This window comes from Dromiciops gliroides, chromosome 2, assembly GCF_019393635.1.
Source record: "Dromiciops gliroides isolate mDroGli1 chromosome 2, mDroGli1.pri, whole genome shotgun sequence".
In the NCBI taxonomy this organism is placed as follows: Eukaryota; Metazoa; Chordata; class Mammalia; order Microbiotheria; family Microbiotheriidae; genus Dromiciops; species Dromiciops gliroides.
The window spans coordinates 468,535,597-468,561,640 of NC_057862.1; the positions used below are offsets into that span (position 1 = coordinate 468,535,597).

The following is a 26,044-nucleotide window of genomic DNA, read 5'->3' on the forward strand; positions in this document are numbered from 1 at the left end:
CTGTCATTTGTGTGCTTCTCATACAATAAAAAAGAAATAGGGGGGCAGCTAGGTGGCGCAGTGGATACAGCACTGGCCCTAGAGTCAGGAGTACCTGAGTTCAAATCCGGCCTCAGACAATTAACACTAGCTGTGTGACCCTGGGCAAGTCACTTAACCCCAATTGCCTCACTAAAAAAAAAAAAAGAAAGAAAGAAATAGGGGTAGTATGGAATCAGTGACAGAAATAGCCTGGGACTCAGGAGTGCTGACTTTGTGGGGTATGTAGAGAGGTATGGAGATAACCTATCCCATCCTTTTGTGAATTGTCAGTCAGTCGACAAACATTTATTAATTGCCTACCATGTGCCAGGCATTGCCAGGCACAATGCTAGGTGGTAGGGATTCAGAGACAAAAATGAAGTATTTCTTGCCCTCAGGGAGGTTACATTCTATAGGGAGAGACAAAATGTAGGTAGCAGGGGAAAAAAAAACAAACAAAACAAAAATTAAGCAATCCCTGCTTTCAGGGAGCTTACATTCCATATAGGGGGAAAACATGTATATATAAGTATATAAAGAACAAATACAAGGTAATGTAATTGGGGCAGCTAATTGGTACAGTGGACAGAGTACTGGGCCTGGAGTCAGGAAGAACTGAGTTCAAATCCAACCTCAGACACTAGTTTTGTGACCCTGAGCAAGTTACTTAACCCTGTCTGCCTCAGTTTCCTCATCTATAAAATGAACTGGAGAAGGGAATGGCAACCACTTCTGTGTCTTTGTCAAGAAAAACCCAAATGGGGTTAGATAATGAAGAGTCTGACACAAATAAAAAAAAATATGACTAAACAATAACAATTAAATACAAAGCCCTTGAAGGAAGGAGGGCACCAGCAGCAGGAAAGGCTTCCTATAGACTTGAGCTTCTAGGGATGGGGGAGGGGGGAGACGGAGGGCAGGGAGGGACAACCATGGCAGATGCCAATGCTAAGAATTAGGCCTTTAAGTGAATTGTATTACTTGAATCTGGTTACCATGAAGTTCCATGTGATCATCATATGGGACTTTAGTGAATACCATGTATTATTTTTTTTTTACATATTTTGTATCACTTATGTGGTCATGTGTCATATCCCCCAGTAGGCTTGTGGTCTTCTAGAGGGCCTGAAATGTGGTAGGAGTTTAATCGATACTTGCTTGGTTGTTTCACTTAATAGACCAGTAGGTTTAGTCACCCCCAAGGTAGGGCCTTCCTCCAGGATCTTAAGAGTAATATCAACTAGAGCAATAACTGATGTTAATATGGATTTTCCCATCTTGCAAAGAGGTAAATCGAGTGTTGTTTCTTAGCAAATTTAGTGGTTTGCAATTTCCTTCTCTAGGATGTTTTACAGGTGGGGAAACTGAATCAAACAGGGTTAAGTGACTTGCCCAAGGTCACATGGCTAGGAAGTTTCTGAGGCTGTATTTGAACTCAAGTCTTCCTGACTCCAAGCCCAGTGCTCTATCCACTGCACCACCTAGCTGGCCTCCTTATAGCTTTGGGCAAGTCACTTAATGTTCCTCGGCTTGTTTTCTCATCTGTAAAACAAAATAATTGGATTAAATGGCCTCTGAGGGCCCTCCTAGCTCCAGGGCTGGGAACCTATGATCTTGTAATTTCCTGTCATCCCTTTCTTCTCTTATCTCCCCTTTCCATGTACCGCAGAAGAAATATGTGTGGTTTTCCCCCCAATAATTTAAAAAATTGAGTGGTTGAATTTAGTAGAACAGTATGAAAGATTCCCTGTCTCCAAAATATCTGGATTTAGAGACAGAAGGCATGGATTCAAATATCAGCTATGCTATTAATTACCCGTCACCTTGGGCAAGGCACTGAAGGCTGGGGGGAGGGAGGCAGGGAGGGGAGAGGGAAGGAGAAGGGAGTGAGCATTTATAAAGCAACTGCTATGTACCAAGCACTGTGCTAAGTACTTTACAAATATTATCTTATTTAATCCCCACAACAACCCTGTGATTACCCCCATTTTATAGTAGAGGAAACAGAGATTAACAGAGGTAAACAGAGATTGGGTGACTTACCCAGGGTCATACAGCTACTAAGTATCTGTGAGGCTGAATTTGAATTCAGCTTTTCCAGACTTCAGGGTCTAGCACTCTATTCACTGAGCTATCTAGCTGCCTCTACCTGGCACATAGTAGGTGCTTAATAAATGTTTATTGGATTGGATGGGTCATTTAAACTCTTGGATCCTACTATTGCTCATCTGTAAAATGGGGATAATAATACTTATAGGGAGATAATGGATGGTACCTAGAAAACTTTGAGGCACCATATAAATGTTATTGTTATTACTATTTATCTGGTGAAGATTCCACACCTTATATTTCCCCAAGTCAATAAGTCAAGTCAACAAACATTATTAAACACTTACTGGTGCCAGGCACTAATAGAAATCCAAAGAAGAGCAAAAAGAAAGACATTTCCTACCCTCAACAAGCTTACATTCTAATGGGGGAAGATAATACATAAAGAAAGCTGAAAAGGGGATGGTGATGGAGATGAAATTACTTGAGTAGGGCCATTGTAGAGAAAACCTAGAGTTAGCTATAGCCTGGAGAGGAATGAAGACAAGCTGTCCGGGGTCCTTAAAATAGAGGTTGCAAGAAGAAGAGTCCCCTGGGCTGGAGGGTACATCCAGTATGTGAAGTCCATGAGGTGAAGTAAAATTACTGGGTGAAGAGGTTTCTGGGTTATTGTAGAGAAAGACTAGGAGAGGTAGGAGTGCAACTTAGAGAGGGAGCAAGAGTATAATCAATCTGCTAGTGAAGTGATACAGGGGAAAGAGGAATTCACTAAAAGTCAGGACACCTGAAGTCTTATCTCTTCCCCCACATAACTTGCTAACTATTTGACTTTGGGCATAGCGTTTAGGCTCATAGAAGAACATCTCTTGGCCTCAGTCATATCATCTATAAGATGGCAATAATATTTGACCTGCCTGATTCAGGGAATTAGACCATATCAACTCTTTAAACCTGTCCTTATTATAAACTCTGATTCCAGTAACAAGGAGGTGAAAGTACCTCTTTCAGATCTCATCTGAAGTATTGTGTTCAGTTCTGGGTGCTATAGTTTAGGAAGCGTGTTGATAAACTGATGGAGGGAAGCCAGGAAGGTGAAGGGCATTGAGTGCATGTCATATGACATCTGAAGGAAATGGGGGTGTTAAGCTAGGAGAAGAGAAGACTTGGGGAGATGTGAAGCTGTCACATGGAGAATGGATTGAATTTGTTCCATTTGGCCATGGGGGCAATTAAAGTTTGATGTTAGGAAAGACTTCCTAACCATGAGAGTTGTCCAAAAATGGAATGCACTGCCTCCAAGGTGGTGGATTCCCCCCATTTTGGAGGTCTTCAAGCAGAGGCTACATAACTAGCTGGTCAAAGGGGCAGCTAGGTGAATCAGTGGATGAAGCACTGGCCCTGGATTCAGGCGGACCTGAGTTCAAATCCTGCCTCAGACACTTGACACTTACTAGCTGCGTGACCCTGGGCAAGTCACTTAACTCTCATTACTCAGCAAAACCAAAACAAAACCAAAACAAACCAAAACAAAAAAACAAATAACTAGCTGGTTGATATAGAAGAGTGGGATCCTTTCTGGGATGAGTTGGTCTAAGTTTGCTCCTTGAAGTTCCTCATAATTCTGAAATGCCATGATTTTCAAATTCTTTGAGGTCTTAAGGTGTTGAGTGATCTCGGAACACATTTGGGGGTTAATGTTTCTGACCCCTGTTCCCTATGTATCTGTATCAAATAGTACATCTCATTCACTGGAGTTGGAAGAGGAGGACCTTATCTGAACCTATGGTATCCTGGGAGCTGCCTCAGACTTCCAAGACCAGGGCAAGGTCTATTGAGACTTTGAATAGGGCATCTAGACTACAATGATATCCATGATGCTTCTTTTCCCCAGGTATGTGTGCATCGCAATGGAGGCTCTGGACCAGCTGCTTATGGCCTGTCATTGTCAGAGTATCAACCTCTTTGTAGAAAGCTTCCTCAAGATGGTGGCTAAGCTTTTGGAGTCTGAGAAGCCCAATCTGCAGATCCTAGGCACAAACTCGGTAAGCAGAGGCAAGTGGCTAGGGGTGGGACAGGGCCTGTTGGGTGCCTCAACCACAATGAAAGGTAAGGAACAGGGCACCCACTCAGATTTCTTGGGTATCCGGATCACTAAGTTCAATTCTCCATTCTTTCTCTGACCCTAAATCAATCAATAAACATTTATGAAGCATCTACTATGTGCTAGGCATTGTGCTAAGTGCTGGGGATCCAAAAAGAGGCAAAAGACAATCTCTGGCCTTAAGGAGCTTACAATCTGATTGGGGTGATATCATGCAAACAAGCTACATATGGCATAAAGAGGAAATGATTAATAGAGGGAAAACCTTTGAATTAAAAGGGGTTAGGAAAAGCTTTTTGTAGAAGGTGGGATTTTAGTGGGGACTTAAAGGAAATCATGTTGCTTCTCTGTAATAACCCAGGGGAAGTGATGCCTGCCCCATCCTTTCTGGAGTTAAATAAATGAATGTCCGTGAGACAGTTTGTGCACATGTTCCTTTAAATATATGTACTTAGGACAATGTAGCAGAGAAAAAATTCCACTGTAGATTTAAGAGAGCTGCCTCTAATGAGCTGTACAAGTCACTCCACTTCTCTCTTTGTCTGTTTACTCATCTTTAAAATGGGAGAGGGGAAGGCGGGAAGGTTGGGGCTAGATCGGTTTGTCTTAAGATTCTCTAACTCAGCTTGTATTACTACCATCTCTGTGTCTTTGGTTTGCTTTACAAGAACATGATAATCAAATTATATATTTATCTCAACAAAATGGGGGGCTCAGAAGGGGGAAAAGAAAGGGAAGGAGCATTTAAGTGACTACTATGTGTCAGGCAGTTAGGTACAAGTAGGTGGTATGGTGGATAAAATGCCAGGCTTGGAGTCAGAAAGTCTCCTCTTCTTGAGTTCAAGTCTTAAGCAAGAGCATATCACATACGAGGCTGCTTGGTGGTACAGTGGATAAGAGTACCAGGTCTGGAGTCAGGAAGACTCCTCTTTGAACTCCTAATTTCAAATCTGGCCTCAGACACTTACTAGCTAGGTGACCCTGGGCAAGTCACTTAACCCTGTCTGCCTCAGTTTCCTCATCTGTAAAATGAGCTGGATAAGGAAATGGCAAACCACTCCAGTATCTTTGCCAAGAAAACCCCAAATTAGGTCATAGAGAATCAGACTCGACTGAACGACAACATTATGTACCAGGCACTGTGCCAAGCACTTTATAAATTTATCTCATTTGATTCTTGCAACAGCTCTGTAGGATAAGGCACTATTGTGTCCTCTATTTTACAGCTGAGGAAACTGAAGCAAACAGAGGTTTAGTGACTTACCCAGGGTCACACAACTAGTGAGTAATCCAAGGTCAGATTTGAACTCAGTTCTTCCTGACTCCATACCCCTGAGTTCACTTTGACTTTGGTTCAAATCCTCTCTCTGCTACTTACTTCCTCTCTGATCTTGAGCAAATCCCTCAGCCTTTTTGGACATCAGTTTCCTCACCTATAGGGGTTAAATTAGATGACATGCCTGGACTCTTCTTGGTCTAAATTTATGATCTGATTATGCAGGTAACAGCTCTTGCTTGTTCTGTGGTTGAAACATTAATTGATTCAGCAAGACAATCAGAAATTTTCCAAGCTTTTTATTTGTAATATGTTGTTGTTGTTCAGTTGTTTTTCAGTCATGCCCAAGTCTTCATTACCCCATTTGGGGTTTTCTTAGCAGAGATACTAGACTGGTTTACCATTTTCTTCTCCAGTTCATTTTATAGGTGAGGAAACTGAGGCAGACAGAGTTAAGTGACTTGCCGAGAGTTAAGTGACTTGCCGAAAGTCACCCAGCTAGTAAGTGTCTGAGACAAGATTTGAACTTAGGAATTCAAAAAGGAGTATTCTTGACTTCAGGCCTGGCACTCTATCCACTGTGCCACATAGCAGCCCCATATGTGATAAGCTCTTGCTTAAGATTTGCTTCAATTCTCCTTTGAGGGGGCAGCTAGGTGGTGCAGTGGATAAAGCACTGGCCCTGGATTTAGGAGGACCTGAGTTCAAATCCGGCCTCAAACACTTGACACTTACTAGCTGTGTGACCCTGGGCAAGTCACTTAATCCTCATTGCCCTGCCAAAAAAAAAAAAATGCTTCAATTAACATGTGATATCTTCTTGATTAAAATATTTAAATTGAAGCAAACTTTAAGCAAATGTTTTATTTAATGATTATGTTTAGGGCACCCTTTTAAAAGAAATAAACTCAGAAGACTAAGAGATAAAGGATATATTCTACCTGTGTTAACTCTTCACCATTTTTAGTAATTTCCTTCTTTGGCATAAAGAAAAGGGGAGACCCTTATTTTCACTCTCTTGGTTAACTTTGTATTAAAAATATTCCTAATGCTCCCTCCTCCTCCTCCTCCTACCCCCTGCTTCAAGCAATTTGTGCTGACCTCTCCCAGCTCTGTGGTTGCTTAGCATTAAATTAGCCTTACCAGCTTTTCTAGCCCCAATTCTGTTCTTCTTTAGTCTCTCCCTCATTTGACTACCACAAGGAAGAAATTGGCAGGAAAGAAGAAAACCCCCACAATATTTCAGTATCTCTCCAGCTTCCTGCACAATGACTCTTTTAGGTCCTCTCTATGAGGAAAATGCAAAGATTCTACCTGGGAATGGTCGAATCCCATGTTTTACTTTCCCCCAACCAACAGAAGGAATGTTTCTGTATTTTTCTCTCCAAGTGCTAATGAAACCCTTTCCTCCCTCTTCTTTCTTAGTCTTGAAACTACCTATGCATAAATGTTTTGACATTTATACGAAGCAGCTAGGGATCCATATGGTTTTAAAGTTAACAAAACACTTTGTGTATATTATCTTATTTGAGCATCAGTAACATCAATGGTGACATTTATAAAACACTTTCAGATTTGCAAAGTACTTTATATACATTGCATCATTTGATCCTTATAATCAGCCTGCAAAGTAGATAGTTATTATTATGATTCTCTATTTCACATATTGCCTAAGCTAGGCAGGCTTGGGCTAGTCAGAAGAGCAGGGATTTGAACCTAGGTACCAATTAGAACACTATTATTCTCTTATAGTCTAGGTGAGAGGTGATGAAGGACTGAACTAGGACCATATATGTGTAAGTGAAGAGAAGGGGATAGATAGGAGGAAACAAGGCTTGGTAAATGATTGGATATGGAAGATGAGGGAAAGGGGAAAGTCAAGGATGCTTCTGAGTTTGTCTTGAGTGGTAGCAGACTGTGGCAGTCCAAGAGAGGCCAGGAACGAGAGTTTTGGCTAGACAAATGTCAAGATGATCATGTCTTTGGATGTAGAAAAGGGTTTATAATATGGCACCTCTGCTTGCTTCTATGTAGGTGTGGGAGACTATGGCTGTGGATCACTGCATATAAAATCTGACTTTTTTGATTTATTGGTCAACTTCACTGAATTTTTTTCTCTATTTATTATTCTTTTTTATATAAAGAATTGATTTCTGAAAGGGGAAGAGAGATACATTGAGCAGTATAGATAATGTAAAAAACATAAAAAGAATTTTAAAATTTAAAAGTAATACATTATGTAAAAAAGGAATGAAAAGGCTCATGAATATAGAGATGTAGTTTTTATGAACATCATACTTTATTCTGGCAGGGAATTTAGGAGATCAATTAGTCCAATGCCTTCATTTGCTGATGAGGAAATTGAGATTCAGAGAGGTTAAGTGACTTACCTAATGTTACATAGCTGCTAGTATGAACCAGAGTCAGAAACGTCTTCCAGGACCTTCTCCAGTACAATTTTCTCATGAACCATCCTGCTTTATGTCTAGATGGAAATAACAAGAAGGGAGAAAGGAGAAGAAAGGTGGATTCCAAGTAAGCAGGGGAGTTCAAGTTTTAAGAGGTTGATAAAGACAGGCAGGGACAAAGAAGTCAATACAAACAGTTCTATAAAACAGGGTTGTAGTGAACGATTCTAGGCAGAGACTATATGATCTCTGTCTTTTAGGTTTTATGCCCTCTTTGGGTATAGGCTGTAAAGGGCTGACAGCTATATGTTTTCAGTGAGGAAGAGGCAGAACTTTACAGGTCTCAGGAGATCTGGATCACAACAGGAAGTTAAAGAGTAGGTCTCCTGGGAAGCTGTTATAAATGCAGGCATAAATAATCTATTGTTTTATAAAACTATGGCAACAAATTGCCTTACATAACACTTTGAGGCCTAAAAAGGACCATGACCCTGTGAGGTTGGTAGGAAAGGTAGGTATTATGATTCCCATTTATAGAAGGAGAATATTTGCCCCAAATATTTAACTAGTAAATGACAGAGCTTATATTTAAACTCAGGGTTCCTGACTCCAAGATCCTATAGACACATGTAAGTATTATGAATTTGTGGATGTAGGAAGAATAGACAATGGGGAGAGGAAGTATTTGAGTTACATGGAGGCAATGCTTTATGAGGATGAACCTTACAAATACATTTTTACTTTTATTTTTTTAAATCCATTTTGGAAATCCATTTCAACATCACCTACATTGCCCAATGTATTCCTCCTTCCTCTCTCTCCAAAAAAGCAAGCCTTGATAATAAAGGTTTTAAAAATAGGGCAAAAAAAACCCCAGTTTAACAAAACTCACCAACATAGTGTAACAGCCTATAATATATGCAGTGTTCTATGCTCATGGTATCTATCTTCCCAAAGAAAGTAGTTAGAAGTGCCTTCTCATAGCTCTTTTTTGGGGACCAAACTCATGTCTGGTCATGTCTGATTCTTTATGATCCTGTTAGCATGCCATTCCAATGTCATATATTTTAGCATTTTAATACTGCCCATCAGGTTTTCTTGGCAAAGACACTAGAGTGATTTGCCATTCACTTCTCCAATGATCCACCTTCTGTTTGAATTCTCCACCATGACTTGTCCATCTCGGGTAACCCTGCACAGCATAGCTCATAGTCTCATTGAACTACGCAAACCCCTTCACCATGACAAGATGGTGATCTAGGAGGGATTTGATTCCATAGCATCCAGTTTTGATCATTTTGTTCTTGGTAGTCAGGATAGACAGAAAACTATTAAGTATTCACTATGTGTCAGGAATTATGTTAAGCATTCAGAATACAAATATAAGCAATAAGATAGTACCTCTCTGGAAAGAGCTTCCATTCTAATGGGGAAACTGGAAAGGTGGGGTTTCATATATGGCAACCACATGATGTAGAAATGGCTGAGAGAGAGCATGGAAGCCTGGTTTATTACAAGCTAGGTTGAAAAATAGTTTATCAGAGCCTGGCTTCCTAGAGGCCAAATCCAAGGTCCAGGTGGAAGGGAAACTGAGGTTAGTAGTTGGAGTGCCAGCAGCATCACAGGGTGAAAGCTCATCTATCAGAGCTCAGCTTCCAGTGGCACAAGTCCAGGATTCTGGTGGGAACCTTGTTCTTTCCATTTATATTGTTGTAGTCATTGTATGTATCTTTTCCCCTGGTTCTGTTTGCTTCACTTTTCATCAGTTCAGATATATCTTCCTATGTTATTCTACATTTATCATATTAATCATTTCCTAGAGCAAAGCTTTTTAAATCATGCATCACAACCCCATATGGGGTCACATAAGTAAATGTTGGGGTTGTAAAAAGGGGCCCAAGTGGAAAAAATTTAAGAAGCTTCTTTAGCCATTCTCATATTGATAGGACAAGGAAAAGTACTAATTATTTATTTTTTAATTTAATATTTTTCCCAATTACATGTAAAAACAATTTTTAACATTTAAAAAAATTGAGTTCTGGGGGCAGCTAGGTGGTGCAGTGGATAGAGCACCAGCCCTGGAGTCAAGAGGACCTGAGTTCAAATCTGGCCTCAGATATTTGACACTTACTAGCTATGTGACCCTGGACAGGTCACTTAACCCCAATTGCCCCCCCCCACACACACACACAAAAAAATTGAGTTCCAAATTTTCTCCCTTCTTCCCTTCCCTGCCACCTACATTGAGAAGCCAAGCAATTTTTTATAGGTTAAACATCTACAGTCATGTAAAACTTATTTCCATGTTAGTCACATTGTGCAAGAAAACACAGACAAAAAAAAACAAGAAAAAAATTTTAAAGTAAAGAAAAAGTATGCTTCAATCTGCATTCAGACTCCATCGATGCTTTCTCTGGAGATGGATAGCATTTTTCATCATAAATCCTTCAGAATTGTCTTGGATCATTTTATTCCTAATCATAGCTAAGACATTTACAGTTGATCATTATAAAATATTGCTTTTACTGTGTACAATGTTCTCCTGGTTATTCTCACTTCACTTTGCATCAGTTCATGTAAGTCTTTCCAAGTTTTTCTGAGGGCATACTGCTCATCATTTCTTATAGCACAATAGTATAGCATCACAATCATATACAACAACTTGTTCAGCCATTCCTCAACTGATAGATAGGGCAAAGAATTTTTAAGAAGGCATAAGTTTGGTGGAGAAGAATATTGGGGCATAAATTAAGAGAAAGGAAAGAGCTACATGGTGACTTGAAAAATGAGAGCTGCACAGTGTGTTTAAGCATATTCTTTGGTTGGAATGAAGATTATGGATAGGGAGCTATAAGAAATAAAGGTTTGTTAGATAAACAAAAGACCAATTGATAGAGGGTCTTAAAAACCACAGTCTTGTACTGTATGCTATCCCTGATACACTCCTTCTAAATGGACCAATGGGAGGTTTTCCAATTTCTCCTTTGTGGGGAAGAGAACCGTCCCACCCACCCCCAATATGAGAAATTCCCTTCTCCTCACTTCTGCCTATGCGATTCAGTGAAAAGGACACTGGCTCTATAGTCATAAGATAATGGATTCAAATCCTACCCCTGATGCTTACTTGCCTCTATGACCTTGAGTAAATCATTTAACCTCCTTGGGTCTCTGTATCCTCATCTATAAAATGAGGGGTCAGACCAGTTTGCTTCCAAGGCCCCTTCCAGTTTTAGAGCCATGATCCTATAAACTATGGCTCTAGGAACTCAGGTGCCACCTCCCACAAAAGACCTATCAAGACCCTTCCTTTCCCAGGTTTTTTTTTTTAGCACTTGTTCCCTCTTGAAGTTAATAATAAGATTTATTAAGTGATTTGCAAATATTATCTCATTTTATTCTTGCAATAACCCTATGAGGTAGATGCTATTATTATCTTCATTATACAAATAAAGAGACTGAGGCACAGAGACTTGTTCAGGGTCACACAACTGGTAAGTGTCTGCAGCTAGATTTGAACTCAGGTCTTCCTACTTCTAAATCCTGCTCTCTATCCACTGTGCTACCAGCTGCCTGGCAAAATTACTTTGTATATACTTTGTATTTACTTGTGTACGTGTTGTTTTCTCCTTCCTGTAGAATGTAAGTTTCTTTCCTTCATTCCTCCCTCCCTCCCTCCTTTGTTTCTTTCTCTCTCTCTCTCTCTCTCTCTCTCTCTCTCTCTCTCGTTTGCTCGCTCCCTCACTCCCTTGCTCCCTCCCTCTCTTCCTAACTTCCTTCCTTCCTTCCTTTCTTTTGGGCAATGAGGGTGAAGTGATTTGCCCACAGTCACACAGCTAGTAAATGTCAAGTGTTTGAGGTCAAATTTGAACTCAGGTCCTCCTGAATCCAGGGCCCATGCTTTATCCATGGCGTCACCTATTTGCATCAGAATGTAAGTTTTTTGAGGGCAGAGACAGTTTTGGTTTTGTATCCTTGATGGCACAGAGTGGGAGCATAAAAAAATTTTGTTGATTGATTGATGAATAACTTGAATTTTCAAATGTTTGTTAAACTTAATACAGTTATTCCTTCCACATCTCAACTTTCCCCATGTCAGTATTGATGTATCATGGAACAGCATAAGAAATTAAATGGTTTTTTGGTGGGAGTTTTGCAGAAGGCACAGATGACACAGAAGTTTAGAAACTCAGAAATAGATCAAATATGTGTAGAATATTGTATAATATCAACATGTTTTATCTTTTAATACCATAATAATTCAGACTTTTTGTTTAGGACAATGGGAGGGCCAAAAATTTTCACAGATTTTTCCAAATTGCATTAACCCCCCCTCAATGTGGAAGGGATAACTGAAATTGACTTGAAGAGAATGGGTTCAGTCAGAAGAGGGAATACAGCCCTGTTTCTATGCCTAGAGTCGAAAGAAAACTGCATATGGGTGAATAAAGTTGCTGTGAGCATGAAGAACATGATGATTTCAATTATAGGTTGACTTCTCATTTTGCCTCAATATGACTACACACACACACACACACACACACACACACACACACACACACACACACTCAAAACCTTGACGACACATTTTCTTTGCAGAAAACAGATATTCCCTCAAGAACCCAGATGGATTGGCATAGTGAATCAGACCAGCTCAGCTTCCATTTTCACATAGATTAAAAAGCCACCCTGACTCCAAAGAGATGAAAGATTCCTTTTTTCTTCTCCTTTGTCTCTCCCAGCCTTGGCTGGGGGAGCCAGACGGTAACAGGCCTGAGCAAGCTTAGCATTCTCCTTCATTTAGGCAGTGCTGAAAGGGTAATCTCTAAAGCGCTGACTCTCAGAGCTTGGAAGGCTTTTGAAGTGTTCCACGCTTCAGAGTCTTGGGCTCTCACTCTGGCCACCTTCTTGGCAGCTGTCATCACCATAGAATAGACTTCTGGCATCTTTGGTACTTGAATGAAAGCCATGCATAAGGTGGGAATCGACAGAGACAGGTACAAGGCAACAAGGAGACTGATGCTGTGATGTTCCTCCAAGAAAATGACATCAATGATGGAATAAAGGATCCGTGAGTCTGGTGAAAACTAAAGCTGTATTAATGAGTGTGAATCAGAAATGGAGCATAGAATCCTAGACCTAGATTTGGAAGGAACCTCAGAAACCATCTAGTTCAATCCCCTCCTTTTACTAGTGAGAAAACTGGGACTAAGGGAGTGACCTGACCAAAGTCACGCAGCTTACTTGTTAGTATCAAAGGAAGGATTTGAACAGAGGTAATTGGAAAGGAGAGTGATTAGATCATGGCACTGCTATCAATGGCAGCTAGGTGGTGCAGTGGATAGAGTACCAGCCCTGGAGTCAGGAGGACATGAGTTCAAATGTGGCCTCAGACACTTGCCAGCTGTATGACCCTGGGCAAGTCACTTCACCAGTTTGCCTCCATTTCCTCATCTGCAAAATGAGCTGAAGAAGGAAATGGCAACACATTCCAGTATCTTTGCTAAGAAAACCCTCCAAAATGGGGTCACAAAGAGTTGGACATGACTAAAAGGACTGAACAACAACTGCTATCAGTGAAGAGTTGATGCCTATGGACAGGAAGACTTGAGTTCAAATTTGGCCTCAGACACTTACTAGCTATATGACCCAAGGCAAGTCACTTAATTACTTTGTGCCTCTGTTTCCTTATCTTATATTTCCTTAAATTCTATCTTTTCCTCAACTGTAAAATGAAGCTAATAATAGCACCTATCTCCCAGGGTTGTTGTGAAGATCAAATGAGATAATATTTGTAAAGTGCCTAACAGTGCCTGGCAGATAGTAGATGCTTAATAAATATGTGTTCCTTCCCCCACTCCCCTTCTAAAGAATGTGCTGTGTGCATTTTCATTCTCCAGATACTTATTATGATACGATGCACTGTGCTTGTTCCTAGGGAGCGAGAGTAGATGCAGAGATAGATAATACTTGGTTCCTTTCCCCAGGGAGCTTACTCCCTAGAGAGAATGTATATTTCTTGAGGGCAGGGTCTGTTTATTTTTGTCTTTGTATTTATTTCTAGCACCTAGCACAGTGCTTGGCATAGAGCAGGCACTTGCTAAATGTTTGTTGATTGATTGATTGAAGTCTAGGAGAGTTAAGACCCACACACATACTTGAAATACAAAATGGAATGCCAAGTGCTTTAGAGAGGTACAGACAAGTACATCTGAGTATCTGTAGGAAGAGGAGATCTCTTTCAGCTGGGAAATATTTTCCCCCTCTTCTTGACCTATGAAAATCCCACTTACCTCTAAAGGCTCAGCTTCCTGGAGGTGGGAGCATTTAAGCTGAGTCCTGAGAGAGAAGTGGAATGTAAGATAGTTGTTCTAGGCCTAGGAGGGTTAAGGGACTAGTCCAAGGTCACACATGTATTGTCAGAGGCGGGAATTGAACTTGGGTCCTTCGATTCCAGAGACAATATTCTTTCTCCTGCTTTGAAGATAAGGGGGAGAAGGAGGAAGCATCCCAGGCATAGGGAACTCCATGAGCAAGGACGAGAAGGCACACAAGTATGGGGTACACAGAAGGAAAGCTAGGCAGTCCAATTAAATTGGAAGTATAGAGTGTGTGAAGGAGAGTAGTGCTATTTAAGTTGATAAATGTAGATTAGAGTCAGATGCTTGAATGCCAGGAGAAGGTATTTGGGTCCTGAAAGTAAAAGAAACTCTGCCAATAACTGTGGCCCACTGAATGTACACATGGATTATGCAGTGGTTGGGACGATCTTTATCAGACTGACCCTCCTTCAGGGCAAGTAATTGAGAAGGACTTCATGTCTCTAATCCTTTGACAACTTAATATTGGCTAAACATACCCACTCTACCTGTAGCGTTGGAGGAGCTGGGGAAAAAAGCACAAGACTTGGTCTGTGTCCTCAGAGAGCTTCTAGTCTGGTTGGGAGATAGCATCCATTCATCTATCCATACACATACACACACACACACACACACACACACACACGTATATACATACTATGTATGTGTGCGTGTGCATATGCAGATACTATATATGTGTAAATAGATACATATACCATATGTGTGTATATACATTCATGTGCATGTGTGTGTGTGTGTGTGTGTAAGCAATTAGGAAACAATACAAAGCTGTCCATAGTAAGAGGAGCTCAGAGAGCAAAATGATTGGTATTGGCTGCAGCAGTCAAGGAGGGCTCCTGGGACCAGAGGGGACTTAGACTGGGGCTTCAAGGCCAGCTAGGATTTGGATAACTATCTGTTATCACATCACATATACTCATCCATCAGTCAGCAGGGATTCAATGTATGCTTTCCTTGTGCCAAACCCTGTGCTAGGTACTGTGGACCATGAAAGATGTAAGACATGATCCCTGTCCACAGGGAGTTTATAGTCTGAAGTAATTAGTGACCAAGAGAATATATAATAGAAGACTATACTCCTTGAGACTCTATTTCCTCATCTGTAGACTGGCCTGTAATACATACCTCAGAGGGTTGTCATGAGGATCAAACGAGATAACATATGTGAAGTGCTTTGTAAGCATTAAGGGTCAGTTGTTGCTTTTTTTTTTTTGGTGAGGCAATTAGGGTTAAGTGACTTACCCAGGGTCACACAGCTAGTGTCAAGCATCTGAGGTCGGATTTGAACTCAGGTCCTCCTGACTCCAGGGCTGGTGCTCTATCCACCGCGCCACCTAGCTGTCCCTAGTTGTTGGTTTTATACAAACTTTTAAAAACTTTCTCTCTCCAGGATATCAAGATGACAGCAGTGATAAAATTTATAATCTCTAGAAGATTATAACCTGGGAATCTGCAAAGAACTTTAGAAACAGCTGGATTTGGATCGAGGACCTAGTTTCAAATTCTGGTTCTGTTTTTGATTTCTCACAAGGCACTTAATTTCTCTCTAGGCCTTAGTTTCTTCATCTGTAAGATAAAAGGTCTAGAATAGATGACCTCTGAGATCCTTTCTCTAAAGCTATGATCCTTATTTTTCAGATAAACTAAGATTAATTGGGTGGCTAGATGGTGTAGTGGATAGAGTGCTGGGTAGGACTCACAAAAATCTTCCTGAGTTCAAATCTTGCCTCAGACACTTATTAGCTGTGTGACCTTGGTACAAGTCACTTAACCTTGTTTGTCTCCATTTCCTCATTTGTAAAATGAGCTAGAGAAAGGAAATGGCAAACCATTCCAGTTCTTTGGCAAGAAAACCCAGTGGGGTTACAAAGAGTTGAACCCAACTGAACAACAACCAGAAATTAATGACTTAAATACTCAAGGTCACACAACTACTAAGCAATAGAACTAAGAATCAAACTCAGGTCCTTTGACTTCAAATCCAGATTGATATTCACCCATCCATCCATCCATACATACATCTAGTACATTCATTGAGTGCTTACTCCAGGCACCATGCTGGGTGAAGTGTTGGATACATATTGTTCCTGGTCCATAGGGGATTCCTAATCAAGTAGTGAAAGTAAGTACCATATCAATGGGGGTTAAGTGACTTGCCCAGGGTCATACAGCTAGTAAGTGTCATGTGTCTGAGGCCGGATTTGAACTCAGGTACTCCTGAATCCAGGGCCGGTGCTTTATCCACTGCACCACCTAGCCACCCCCAATGCTCAGTGGAGCCATGCTTAGCAGCATCCCACAGGACAAGCAAAGTCATGTCCAAGTGGAGGTTACATGTCTTCTAGAAAGGTGTAGGGGTCAAGAGTTAAGGAGTAGAGAGATGGAAGAAATCCTGTCCATTTAAGGTTATCTGGGAAGATTAAATGGAATAAGTGACATTTGATCTGGACCTTGAAGAATAGTTGATATAGCAACTATATTCATCCTCCCACTCCACCCTTCATCTAAGAGACAGGGGACTTGAAGGTCAAAGTACTTTACTCCAAATTCAACAGCAATGCAGATTAGCATGCAAGACTGAAGGGATTTGCTGAGGTCACATGGAGATTTAGAACTCAGATCTCCCTAGGACTGTCTGAGAGGCAGACAAAAACAGAAAATGGGTAGTATAGCCCCTACCTATTTTTTAAAAAAAAGATAAATTTTCTCTCAGTAGTTTGTTGTTGTTTTGTTTTGTTTTGTTTTGCTTTTGCGGGGAAATGAGGGTTAAGTGACTTGCCCAGGGTCACACAGCTAGTAAGTGTCAAGTGTCTGAGGCCACATTTGAACTCAGATCCTCCTGAATCCAGGGTCAGTGCTTTATCCACTGCACCACCTAGCTGCCACTTGCCCCTACCTATTAAAAAAGAAAGTGTGCTTTGTAGAGATGAGAACCTGAGAGACCCCTGAAAGGAAGGGGGTTAACTCACATTTCTTATTTCTCTTCCTCTTCTCTTTTAAATTCACCTCCTATCTCTGAGAAGTTTGTGAAGTTTGCCAACATAGAAGAGGACACTCCCTCCTATCATCGGAGCTATGATTTCTTCGTGTCAAGATTCAGTGAAATGTGTCATTCCAGCCATGATGACTTGGAGATCAAGACCAAGTGAGTAGGTGGTGGGGAGGAAAGCTGGAGAATTAGAACACTACTCTGCTAGTGACTAAGGCAGAGAGAGATCTTTAAGGATGTTCTGATTATCCTCCTACCATTTCTTTTTTTATATATAGCACCTGGGGCACCTGCACACACACCTTACAGAATGGTTCCCCCAAGACAAGACTAGTCTAGGTTCTCTGGGCCTATAGCCATTCAAAATCATAGCTTATGAGCCCCTACCAACGCATTTACCTTTACTAGTCAGACAATAGATTAACTATTTCAAAGTAAAGGCATTTAATGAAATAGTAAGAAAAGTAGAAACAAAACATTTCCTCCATAAGCCTGAGGTATACTTGTCTCATAACTATACAGATCATCTACTATGGACTCCTATAAAGACCACTGGAGAGATATATACATAGAGAATATGTGGGGCCGAGGCATATGTTTGTGCGGGGAGAACATGCCTCTGACGTTACAGACCTTCTGACTTCCAGTAATGTCATTGCATTGCTCCCTCAGTGCTTGACCCCTACACCTTTCTAGAAGACATGTAACCTCCACTTGGACATGACTTTGCTTGTCCTGTGGATGCTGCTAAGCATGGCTCCACTGAGTATGTGGTTGTGGAGCTTCTGTCTACTTCCAGTTTCTAGCTTCAACTAACTTCCTTACCTGGAGTGCTAGCTCTTCCTCATTCTCATAAAGGACTCTGCAATGCTCTTTCTTTTTTTTTTTTTTTGCGGGGCAATGGGGGTTAAGTGACTTGCCCAGGGTCACACAGCTAGTAAGTGTCATGTGTCTGAGGCCGGATTTGAACTCAGGTACTCCTGAACCCAGGGCCGGTGCTTTATCCACTGCACCACCTAGCCACCCCCAATGCTCTTTCAGTTTAAAGCCCATGGGTTTTTTGCCAGCTCTTTCAGAAAGTAGCAATCCTTTACAGTCACCATACTAGCAAACATCCTTTTTAGGGGAAAAAAACCCAAACATTTTTACTTTTTTCCTTCAGGAAATGGTCTGGTTGTTCCTTTCAGAGTCTTTGGTAGAAAATGCTCAATCCCTAACTGGAAATTCTTTGCCCCAGGTGCCAACTGCTTTAGAACACAGAGTTGGGCCATTCCCTGGTAGTGCCCTCAAGTTTAGTTTATATATTTATTTTTCTTAGAGCAACCAGTTTCTTTTTGAGAATGCTCAGCCAGTATAGAAAGTAAACTTACTTTTAAAAAAATACCAAAAAGAAATAAGGTGGAGAAAATAGGCTTGGTGAGAAAGCCTCATGAAGTAGAAGCCTGGGAGGAATAAGTCTCACCACTAAGTTATGTGTCTTTCTATTTACTCTCCAGTGTCTAAACTACATCTTAATGACCATTTGCTTTAGAGGCTAGCCTCCCAATAAACTGTCAAAGCTTCTTGGGGTCCAGCCTCTTCCAGTTTCTGCATCCTAAAATATTTGCCATTATACCATGCTAACAAATGAGTGTATATATGTGGATGTGTAGGGGAATAAAATTAAGCCCAAAGGGGCAAGGTCATTATCTTAGCTAGCAGCATTCCTGCTTTTATTATGTATACATTCTTTCCATTATCATGTATACATGGCTAGCCATGCCTCTTCAAGTGTGTTACAGAAACAGACAAAACTGTCCCACTCGATGCAGTTTGCCCTAGAAACCATGCTTTTTGCCCCTCTCCAGATGTTATTGAGGTGAAAAAAGCTACAGGAAAACTGGAGCTAAGAATGGAAAGGGAGGAAAACTGCATGGGATCTGGGTAAAACTGTACCCCAAATAGATTTGGTTGTTTTTTTGTTTGTTTTTTGTGGGGCAGTGGGGATTAAGTGACTTGCCCAGGGTCACACAGCTAGTAAGTGTTAAGTGTCTGAGGCTGGATTTGAACTCAGGTACTCCTGAATCCAGGGCTGGCGCTCTATCCACTGTGCCACCTAGCCGCCCCCTTAGATTTGGTTTTAAAAGGCTTTTTAACAGAAAGAAGCATGAGGAAACAATCTCCTATGACAAAATAGTGCCACATATTTTAAATATATCTTTAAGCACTTTGAGAGCAGACCACCTAGAATACACACATGCACATCCACACAACATCTACACACAAACATGTGCATTTGCATGTGTACATACTCCCCAAATCAATACACGCAGTTACCTAAATAGACCTCTTTTGATGTTCTTCCCTGATGCTTTCTCTCAATATAGATACCCACAGACAAACAAACACAGACATAAATCCCAAACTGCACACAGGTGTGCATAGCTATGTCCCAGATACTAATACATGTTCATAATGATCTAAATGCAGTTTGATATATGTCAAGGTGCAGAGATTTCTGCTCCTTGTGAAAACATCTCCCTTACATGCCTCCCGTGAGTTGACAGAAGTAGCTGCTCAGATGACAGTTTCTACACCAGGTGGTGCTTTAAACTCAAGCTCACAGCTGTCTTCCTGAATTTATGATGGGGGTGGTGAATTCAGCCTTTTCTTTTCCCCTTCAACCTTTCTTTTACTGGCTGCCCAGGTTCTATCTTGCCTCATTTAGTATGGAGTTTAAAATACATAGATTATCATGCAACATTTGACTTATGTCCCCATTCTTATCAAGATTCTTTTTTCCTTTCCAATTTGTGACTCAAGGGACTATGCACTCATTATAAATCAGAGTACATTCACTGACCAATTAGCAATAAGATACAACATTGAAATGCCTGAATGGCTGGCAATGTTTATAGCAAAGTCTGAACTTCTACCTTAGTAATGGTTGCAGCTGCTTCCCTTAATATTCAAGTTCTCAGTCTCACTTTCACCAAGGTATGGGACAAGCCCAGAGGCCATTTGCAGAGGAGAGTTATTAGCTAGACCCTTCAAAGTCACCGAGAAGGAAGGAGGGTCTTACCACATATTGTGAGGGGCAATCCCTAGTCTGATTCCTGTATCGTGAGCCATTTTCTGAGCAATTGCTCCCTCCTCTTGACAGTCATTGGAAGGTCTTTCTAATACCTTCAGCATCATCATGAGTTGGCCCTGTGGATTTAGGGTTCTTAGGAATTTGTATCAATCTTTTTTCCCTTGCTGTGTCTTAAGCCAGCTTCCTCTGTTTCCTTATGGGCCTTTCTTTGTCCACTTGCCATAATAAATAGTCTACTCTCTTGGTTTTAAATGTCCTGCTATATATAGCATAGAACTAATGAAGCTTTCTGTCAGTTCCATTTACTCTAAGGCTGTGCAAACCGAAGAAACTTCCCTTGCCTTTGACACATTCTGGATAAGAATGATACAAGAAAATGCTAAGGAAAAAGGCTGAACTGGTATAAGACAAACATTTAGATATAAATATGCATATAGGCACATTTATGGTTCCACACCCACTAAGTCACATATGTTTTGCCCCACCCCCACCCCCATTATAGGCAAATAGTTTCAGAACCACACTCACATGGGCTCTGGAATCAGATGGCCTGCTTTATTTTCTCACCACACCCTCTTCCCCCACTCACTTTTTTTTTTTCTGGGGCAATGAGAATTAAGTGACTTACCCAGGGTCACACAGCCGGTAAGTGTCAAGTGTCTGAGGCCGGATTTGAACTCAGGTCCTCCTGAATCCAAGGCCAGTGCTTTATCCACTACTCCACCTAGCCACCCCCTAGATGACCTGCTTTAAAGCCCCACCCCCCCCATTTAGTAGTGTATGACATTGGATAAATCCCTTCACTTCTTCCAAGCCTTTGTTTCCTCATCTACAAAATGATAATCAATAATACTTATGCTACTTCTCAAAGGTGGTGTGAACAAAATACTTTGTAAATCATCCTGTCAATGTGAGCTCTTTCACTTATATATATACACATATTATTCACTTTTATGAATATATAAGTACTTTCGCACGTAGACACTCACCCACATAGAAACCTATCTCCCAGTTATAAACACACAGATAGAAATGCACATAAATATATACCCGCACAAATATATTCAAAGAAATATCCACTTATGCACATAAGCACACATGTACAAAAATCAATTAATATATTTTAGGGGATCCCAGTTTATAGTCAATTTGAGCAGGGGAGACAAAGATTTTTGCAGTAAGTAGGAACAAGAGAATGTATAATAAAAGGATATAGTGTATGATTCAGACAGCCAGTACAATATGACTTAAGAGAAGGGAGGAATGAATGTGGGCTGGACCTACCACCCAGCCGGCATGCTACTAGGCACATGTTGATTTGCTTGTGTTACTGATGGAGTCTGTCCTTTTCATGTTGGTACACCAAAGTAAAATGGATGTCTGGTCAAAGTCTTTGACAGTGGTTACATCTGAGGATCAAAGGGTAGAGAGAACCTAAACTTTCTCCTTGTTAATTAGTTGGTTCTCTCACATTGACTCTGGGGTTGCAAAGTGATTTAAAGAATGGGAAATGAAGGATTCCCAGGTCCCCATGGCAGCTTTCATCTTGTCTCAGGAAGCCAAAATGGAACAAGAATGTAGAGAGACTCTGGAAGAAGACCTAATTCTTTCCTTCTTCCCAGCCCAAGCCACCAAATTCCAGGGACCATGATTCCTCAATGGCTGATGCTAAATCCCATTATAAGTATATAAGAAATGACAAGTTTTCTCACCCTCTAGTAATCAACCCTTTGATGAATCCACCATCTACCTTCCTCCAAAAAAGCTAGGAATTGGCACTAAATTTAAGGATTCCTTTAAGTAGCTAAAGGCCTAGAAATTCCTTTTATCATAGACATACTATTTTAATTTTTATTATTATAATTATCATTGAGAGACAGTGTAAAATGGGGGAATCAAGACTGGCCTAGGAGTCATGAAGACTCATTCAAATCCTGCCCCTGACACATAGTGAGTATGTGACCCTTCTCAAATCACTTAACAATTCAGTGCTTCAGATAAGCCTCTAAGACTATTAATTATGGAGCAAGTAACCAGTATGCATTGATAGAGGGAGCTGCTTCACAGGGCTATCATCCTCCCCATTCCCACCATCCACATACCATTAAGCTCTTCTTCTCTCTGATCTAAACATCCTTATTTCTTTTAGCTGATCTTCATATGACCTGATCTCAAGGCCTTTCCACATTCTGGTTGCCCTTTTGTATGCCGTCTAGGTCATCAAAATCCTTCCACAAATGTAGATGGCCAGAACAATATTTCAAATGTTGCCTGATGAGGGCAGGTTATAGTCGGTCAACAAGTATTTAAAGTCCCTACTATGTGCCAGTGCTAAGTGCTGAGGATACCAAAAAAAAAAGCAAAAAATACTCCCTGTCCTAAAAGATTATACATTCTTTTTTTTTTTTTTGGTTTTTGGTTTTTTTTTTAGTGAGGCAATTGGGGTTAAGTGACTTGCCCAGGGTCACACAGCTAGTAAGTGTTAAGTGTCTGAGGCCGGATTTGAACTCAGGTACTCCTGACTCCAGGGCCGGTGCTTTATCCACTGCGCCACCTAGCCACCCCCAAGATTATACATTCTAATGGGAAAAGAGAACATGTAAATCACTATAGTGATTTACTGAGTAGTTTGGAAGTCATCTCAGAGGAAAGGCACTTATAGAGGTGTTGGGGGGGGAGGGCGGAATTCTGGGAAAGGCCTCCTGCAGAAGACAGGATTTGAGCTGGATCTTGAATCCAGGGGAGCTAAGAGCTTGAGGTGAGGAAAGGTATGATGTTGGGAGATAGGGTGGCTTGTGCAAGGAGCAGCAGGGAAGCAGATATAGCTGGATTATAGAGTGCATGGAAAGGAATGAGGTATGAGAAGACTGGAAGACAGCAAATGGGCAGATTGTGAAGGGTTTGAAATGCCAAACAGAAAATGTTCCTTTTGTTCCTGGTAATGATAGGTAGCCACTGGAGTTTATTGAGTAGAGAAGTGACAAAGTCAGGCCCATACTTTAGAATAATCATTTTAGAAATTGAATGAAGAAGGAACAAGGAGAGGCACTTGGACAACTAGCATTTATTAAGTGCCTATTGTATGCCAGGCAAACAAAGAAAGGCAAAAAACCAGAGTCCTTATTTTCAAGGAAGTAACAGTCTGATGGGGGAGACAGCAAGCAAACAGGTATGTAGCAAGCAACAAGCTGTAGAGAGGAGAAATTGGGAGTAGTTTCAAAGGAAGGCACTTTTATTAAAGAAGACTGGGAAAGGCTTTTTGTAGAAGGTGAAACTTTAGCTGAGGCTTGAAGGAAACCAGGAGGCAGAGATAAGGAAGGAGAAAATTCCAGGAATGGGGAACAGCCAAAGAAAATACTCCGAGTCTGCACATTGAGTATGTATTGGGGAACAGCAAGGAGGGGAATGAAGTGTAAGAGAACTGGAAAGAAAGTTGCCACCTCCTTCCTTCCAGACAGTGAGTACAGCCTAAGTCACAATAGACCCACATTTTTGATCACCATCGTTTTTTAAGCTTACAGTCCATTCAGACCCCCCAGATCTTTCTCCCTCCCCTAATAAGCTGCTGTCTAGCCATGCTTCCCCTATCTTCTAGTTGCAAAGTTTGGAGTTGTTGGGGTTCTTCTTTCATGTTCATTTTTAAATTTAACAGGGATAAATAAGGGAAATTCCTGATCAGTTTGACAAGTTTCCTAATTGACTTGGTGAGATCCTTTCTTTACCCTCCCCACCATCATCACCCCTGCTGCATAGTGGTCTCTTTTCTGATACCAACAGAGGTCACACAGGAAGCAAATCAATGACCCAGAATTTGAACTAGGGTCCTCTGCCCCAAATCCTAGTGTTCTTTCTATAATGAAATTTCCCTTCTAGATATGAGCATGTCCTGATAGAGATGTCCTTATAACCTAGGCCAGGCCTCTTAGCAGTCAGTTCTCCATCATGGGAAAGAGGGGGCTGGTATTCTGCAGTCTTATGTTCCACTGACATTGGTGACATGCTGGGTTCTGACATCAAACCAGGAGTAGTAATATGAATAGTGCTATCTTTGCCATATTCTGTTTTGTTTCTTGACCTAGCTTCTTGATCCTAAGAGTAAATCAGAATCCGCCCTGGAGTCAGGAGTACCTGAGTTCAAATGCGCCTCAGACACTTAACACTTACTAGCTGTGTGACCCTGGGCAAGTCACTTAACCCCAATTGCCTCACAAAAAACAAACAAACGAAAGTAAATCAGAGACCACCTTGTCCAACCCCCTTATTTTTCAATTGAGGAAACCGAGGCCTAGGAATGTAAGGACCTGCTTAAGATCACACAGGTAGGGGGGCAGCTAGGTGAAGCAGTGGATAAAGCACCAGCCCTGGATTCAGGAGGACCTGAGTTCAAATCTGGCCTTAGACACTTGACACTTAATAGCTGTGTGACCCTGGGCAAGTCACTTAATCCTCATTGCCCTGGAGAAGAAAATCACCCAGGTAGTAAGTGTCTGAGACAAGATTTAAACTTGGGCCTTTCTGACTCTGCATCCAGCAAGCAGATTGTCCACTGTGCCAAGCTGCCACTTCCCCCGGTTTAAGCCGAGAGCAGAGGCAGGTTTCAAGTCTGGCAGCAGAGCCTGGAACGACTGCTCATCAAGGGCTGGAGCCAGCAAGGTGCCACCAAAAGCTGGGCAGGCCTTGAAATGGGCAACTGGGCTATTCTAAGACTCTGCTCCATTCCGGATGGAGTCTGAGCTTAGAACCACCCCACTTTTTTCAGGACATCTGGTCAGTTGAAGTGGAAGAATAATGCTGCTGGGGTCAGCTAGGGGGCGCAGTGGATAGGGCACTGGTCCTGGAGTCAGAAGGACCTGAGTTCAAATCCAGCCTCAGACACTTGATACTTACTAGCTGTGTGACCCTGGGCAAGTCACTTAACCCCAATTGCCTCAGCAAAAAGAGAGAGAAAGAGAAAGAGAGAGAGAGAATGAATTATGCTGTTGAAGGCCTGTCACTGTGCCCTCTGGTAGCCTCGTCCTCCCTCCAGGGCACCTCCTGTCGTAGCCTCTTGCTCAGAAAGCTGATCTGTAGGGCCAGAAGCTCCCTGACACCACTTTGCCATTTTCCCCCCACAGGATCCGTATGTCAGGCATCAAAGGCCTGCAAGGGGTGGTGAGGAAGACAGTGAATGATGAGTTGCAGGCCAACATCTGGGACCCACAACACATGGACAAGATTGTCCCTTCACTGCTGTTCAACCTGCAGCATGTAGAGGAAGCTGAGAGGTGAGAGAGGGTGCCTCTGACTGGGATGGGGTGAGAGAAGTTAGCCCCTGACCCCTAGCACCCCAAGCTGCTGCACGCATGAGAACCAGGGAGGCTGGGCTCCTTGGGCAGCTCCCAGGATCAAAGCCTGGCTTCAGCTGCTCATTTGGCAATTGACTCCCCGGGTGGCCTCAGTCCTGATCTTCATCATTCCCTTATTACTCTTGGTCACACTATACCTTAAGTTCTCCATTTTGTAAGGGAAGGACAATAATAGTCTTGAACTCTCTGGAGGCCAGTGGTTGGTATGGACTTTGAATAGATACAAAGGACTCAGAGAGTCAAATTACTTTAGCACAGCAAGCCAGAGGCAGTTTCGTTTTGGAATTTATTTATTTATTTATTTTTTTGGTGAGATGCCTTTCCTGAGCTGTGGTTGCTGACTAAGGACTCACCTTCCCTGACCTTTCCTCCTCCCTTCCTGATGCCATAGCAGGTTCCTTAAAA

The 26,044-nt window shown here is 41.6% G+C and overlaps 1 protein-coding gene across 2 annotated transcripts in view; it reads left to right on the forward strand.

Moving 5' to 3' along the window:
* EFR3B (EFR3 homolog B) overlaps positions 1-26,044 on the forward strand; it is a 130,535-nt gene that overhangs the window by 69,830 nt on the left and 34,661 nt on the right. The window contains exons 4-6 of one of the 2 annotated variants that reach the window (XM_043983693.1): positions 3,962-4,112; positions 17,256-17,377; positions 25,409-25,558. In XM_043983693.1, coding sequence (XP_043839628.1) covers positions 3,962-4,112; positions 17,256-17,377; positions 25,409-25,558 — 423 coding nt within the window. The remainder of the gene's footprint in view (positions 1-3,961; positions 4,113-17,255; positions 17,378-25,408; positions 25,559-26,044) is intronic. The other variant, XM_043983694.1, reaches the window with a different exon arrangement.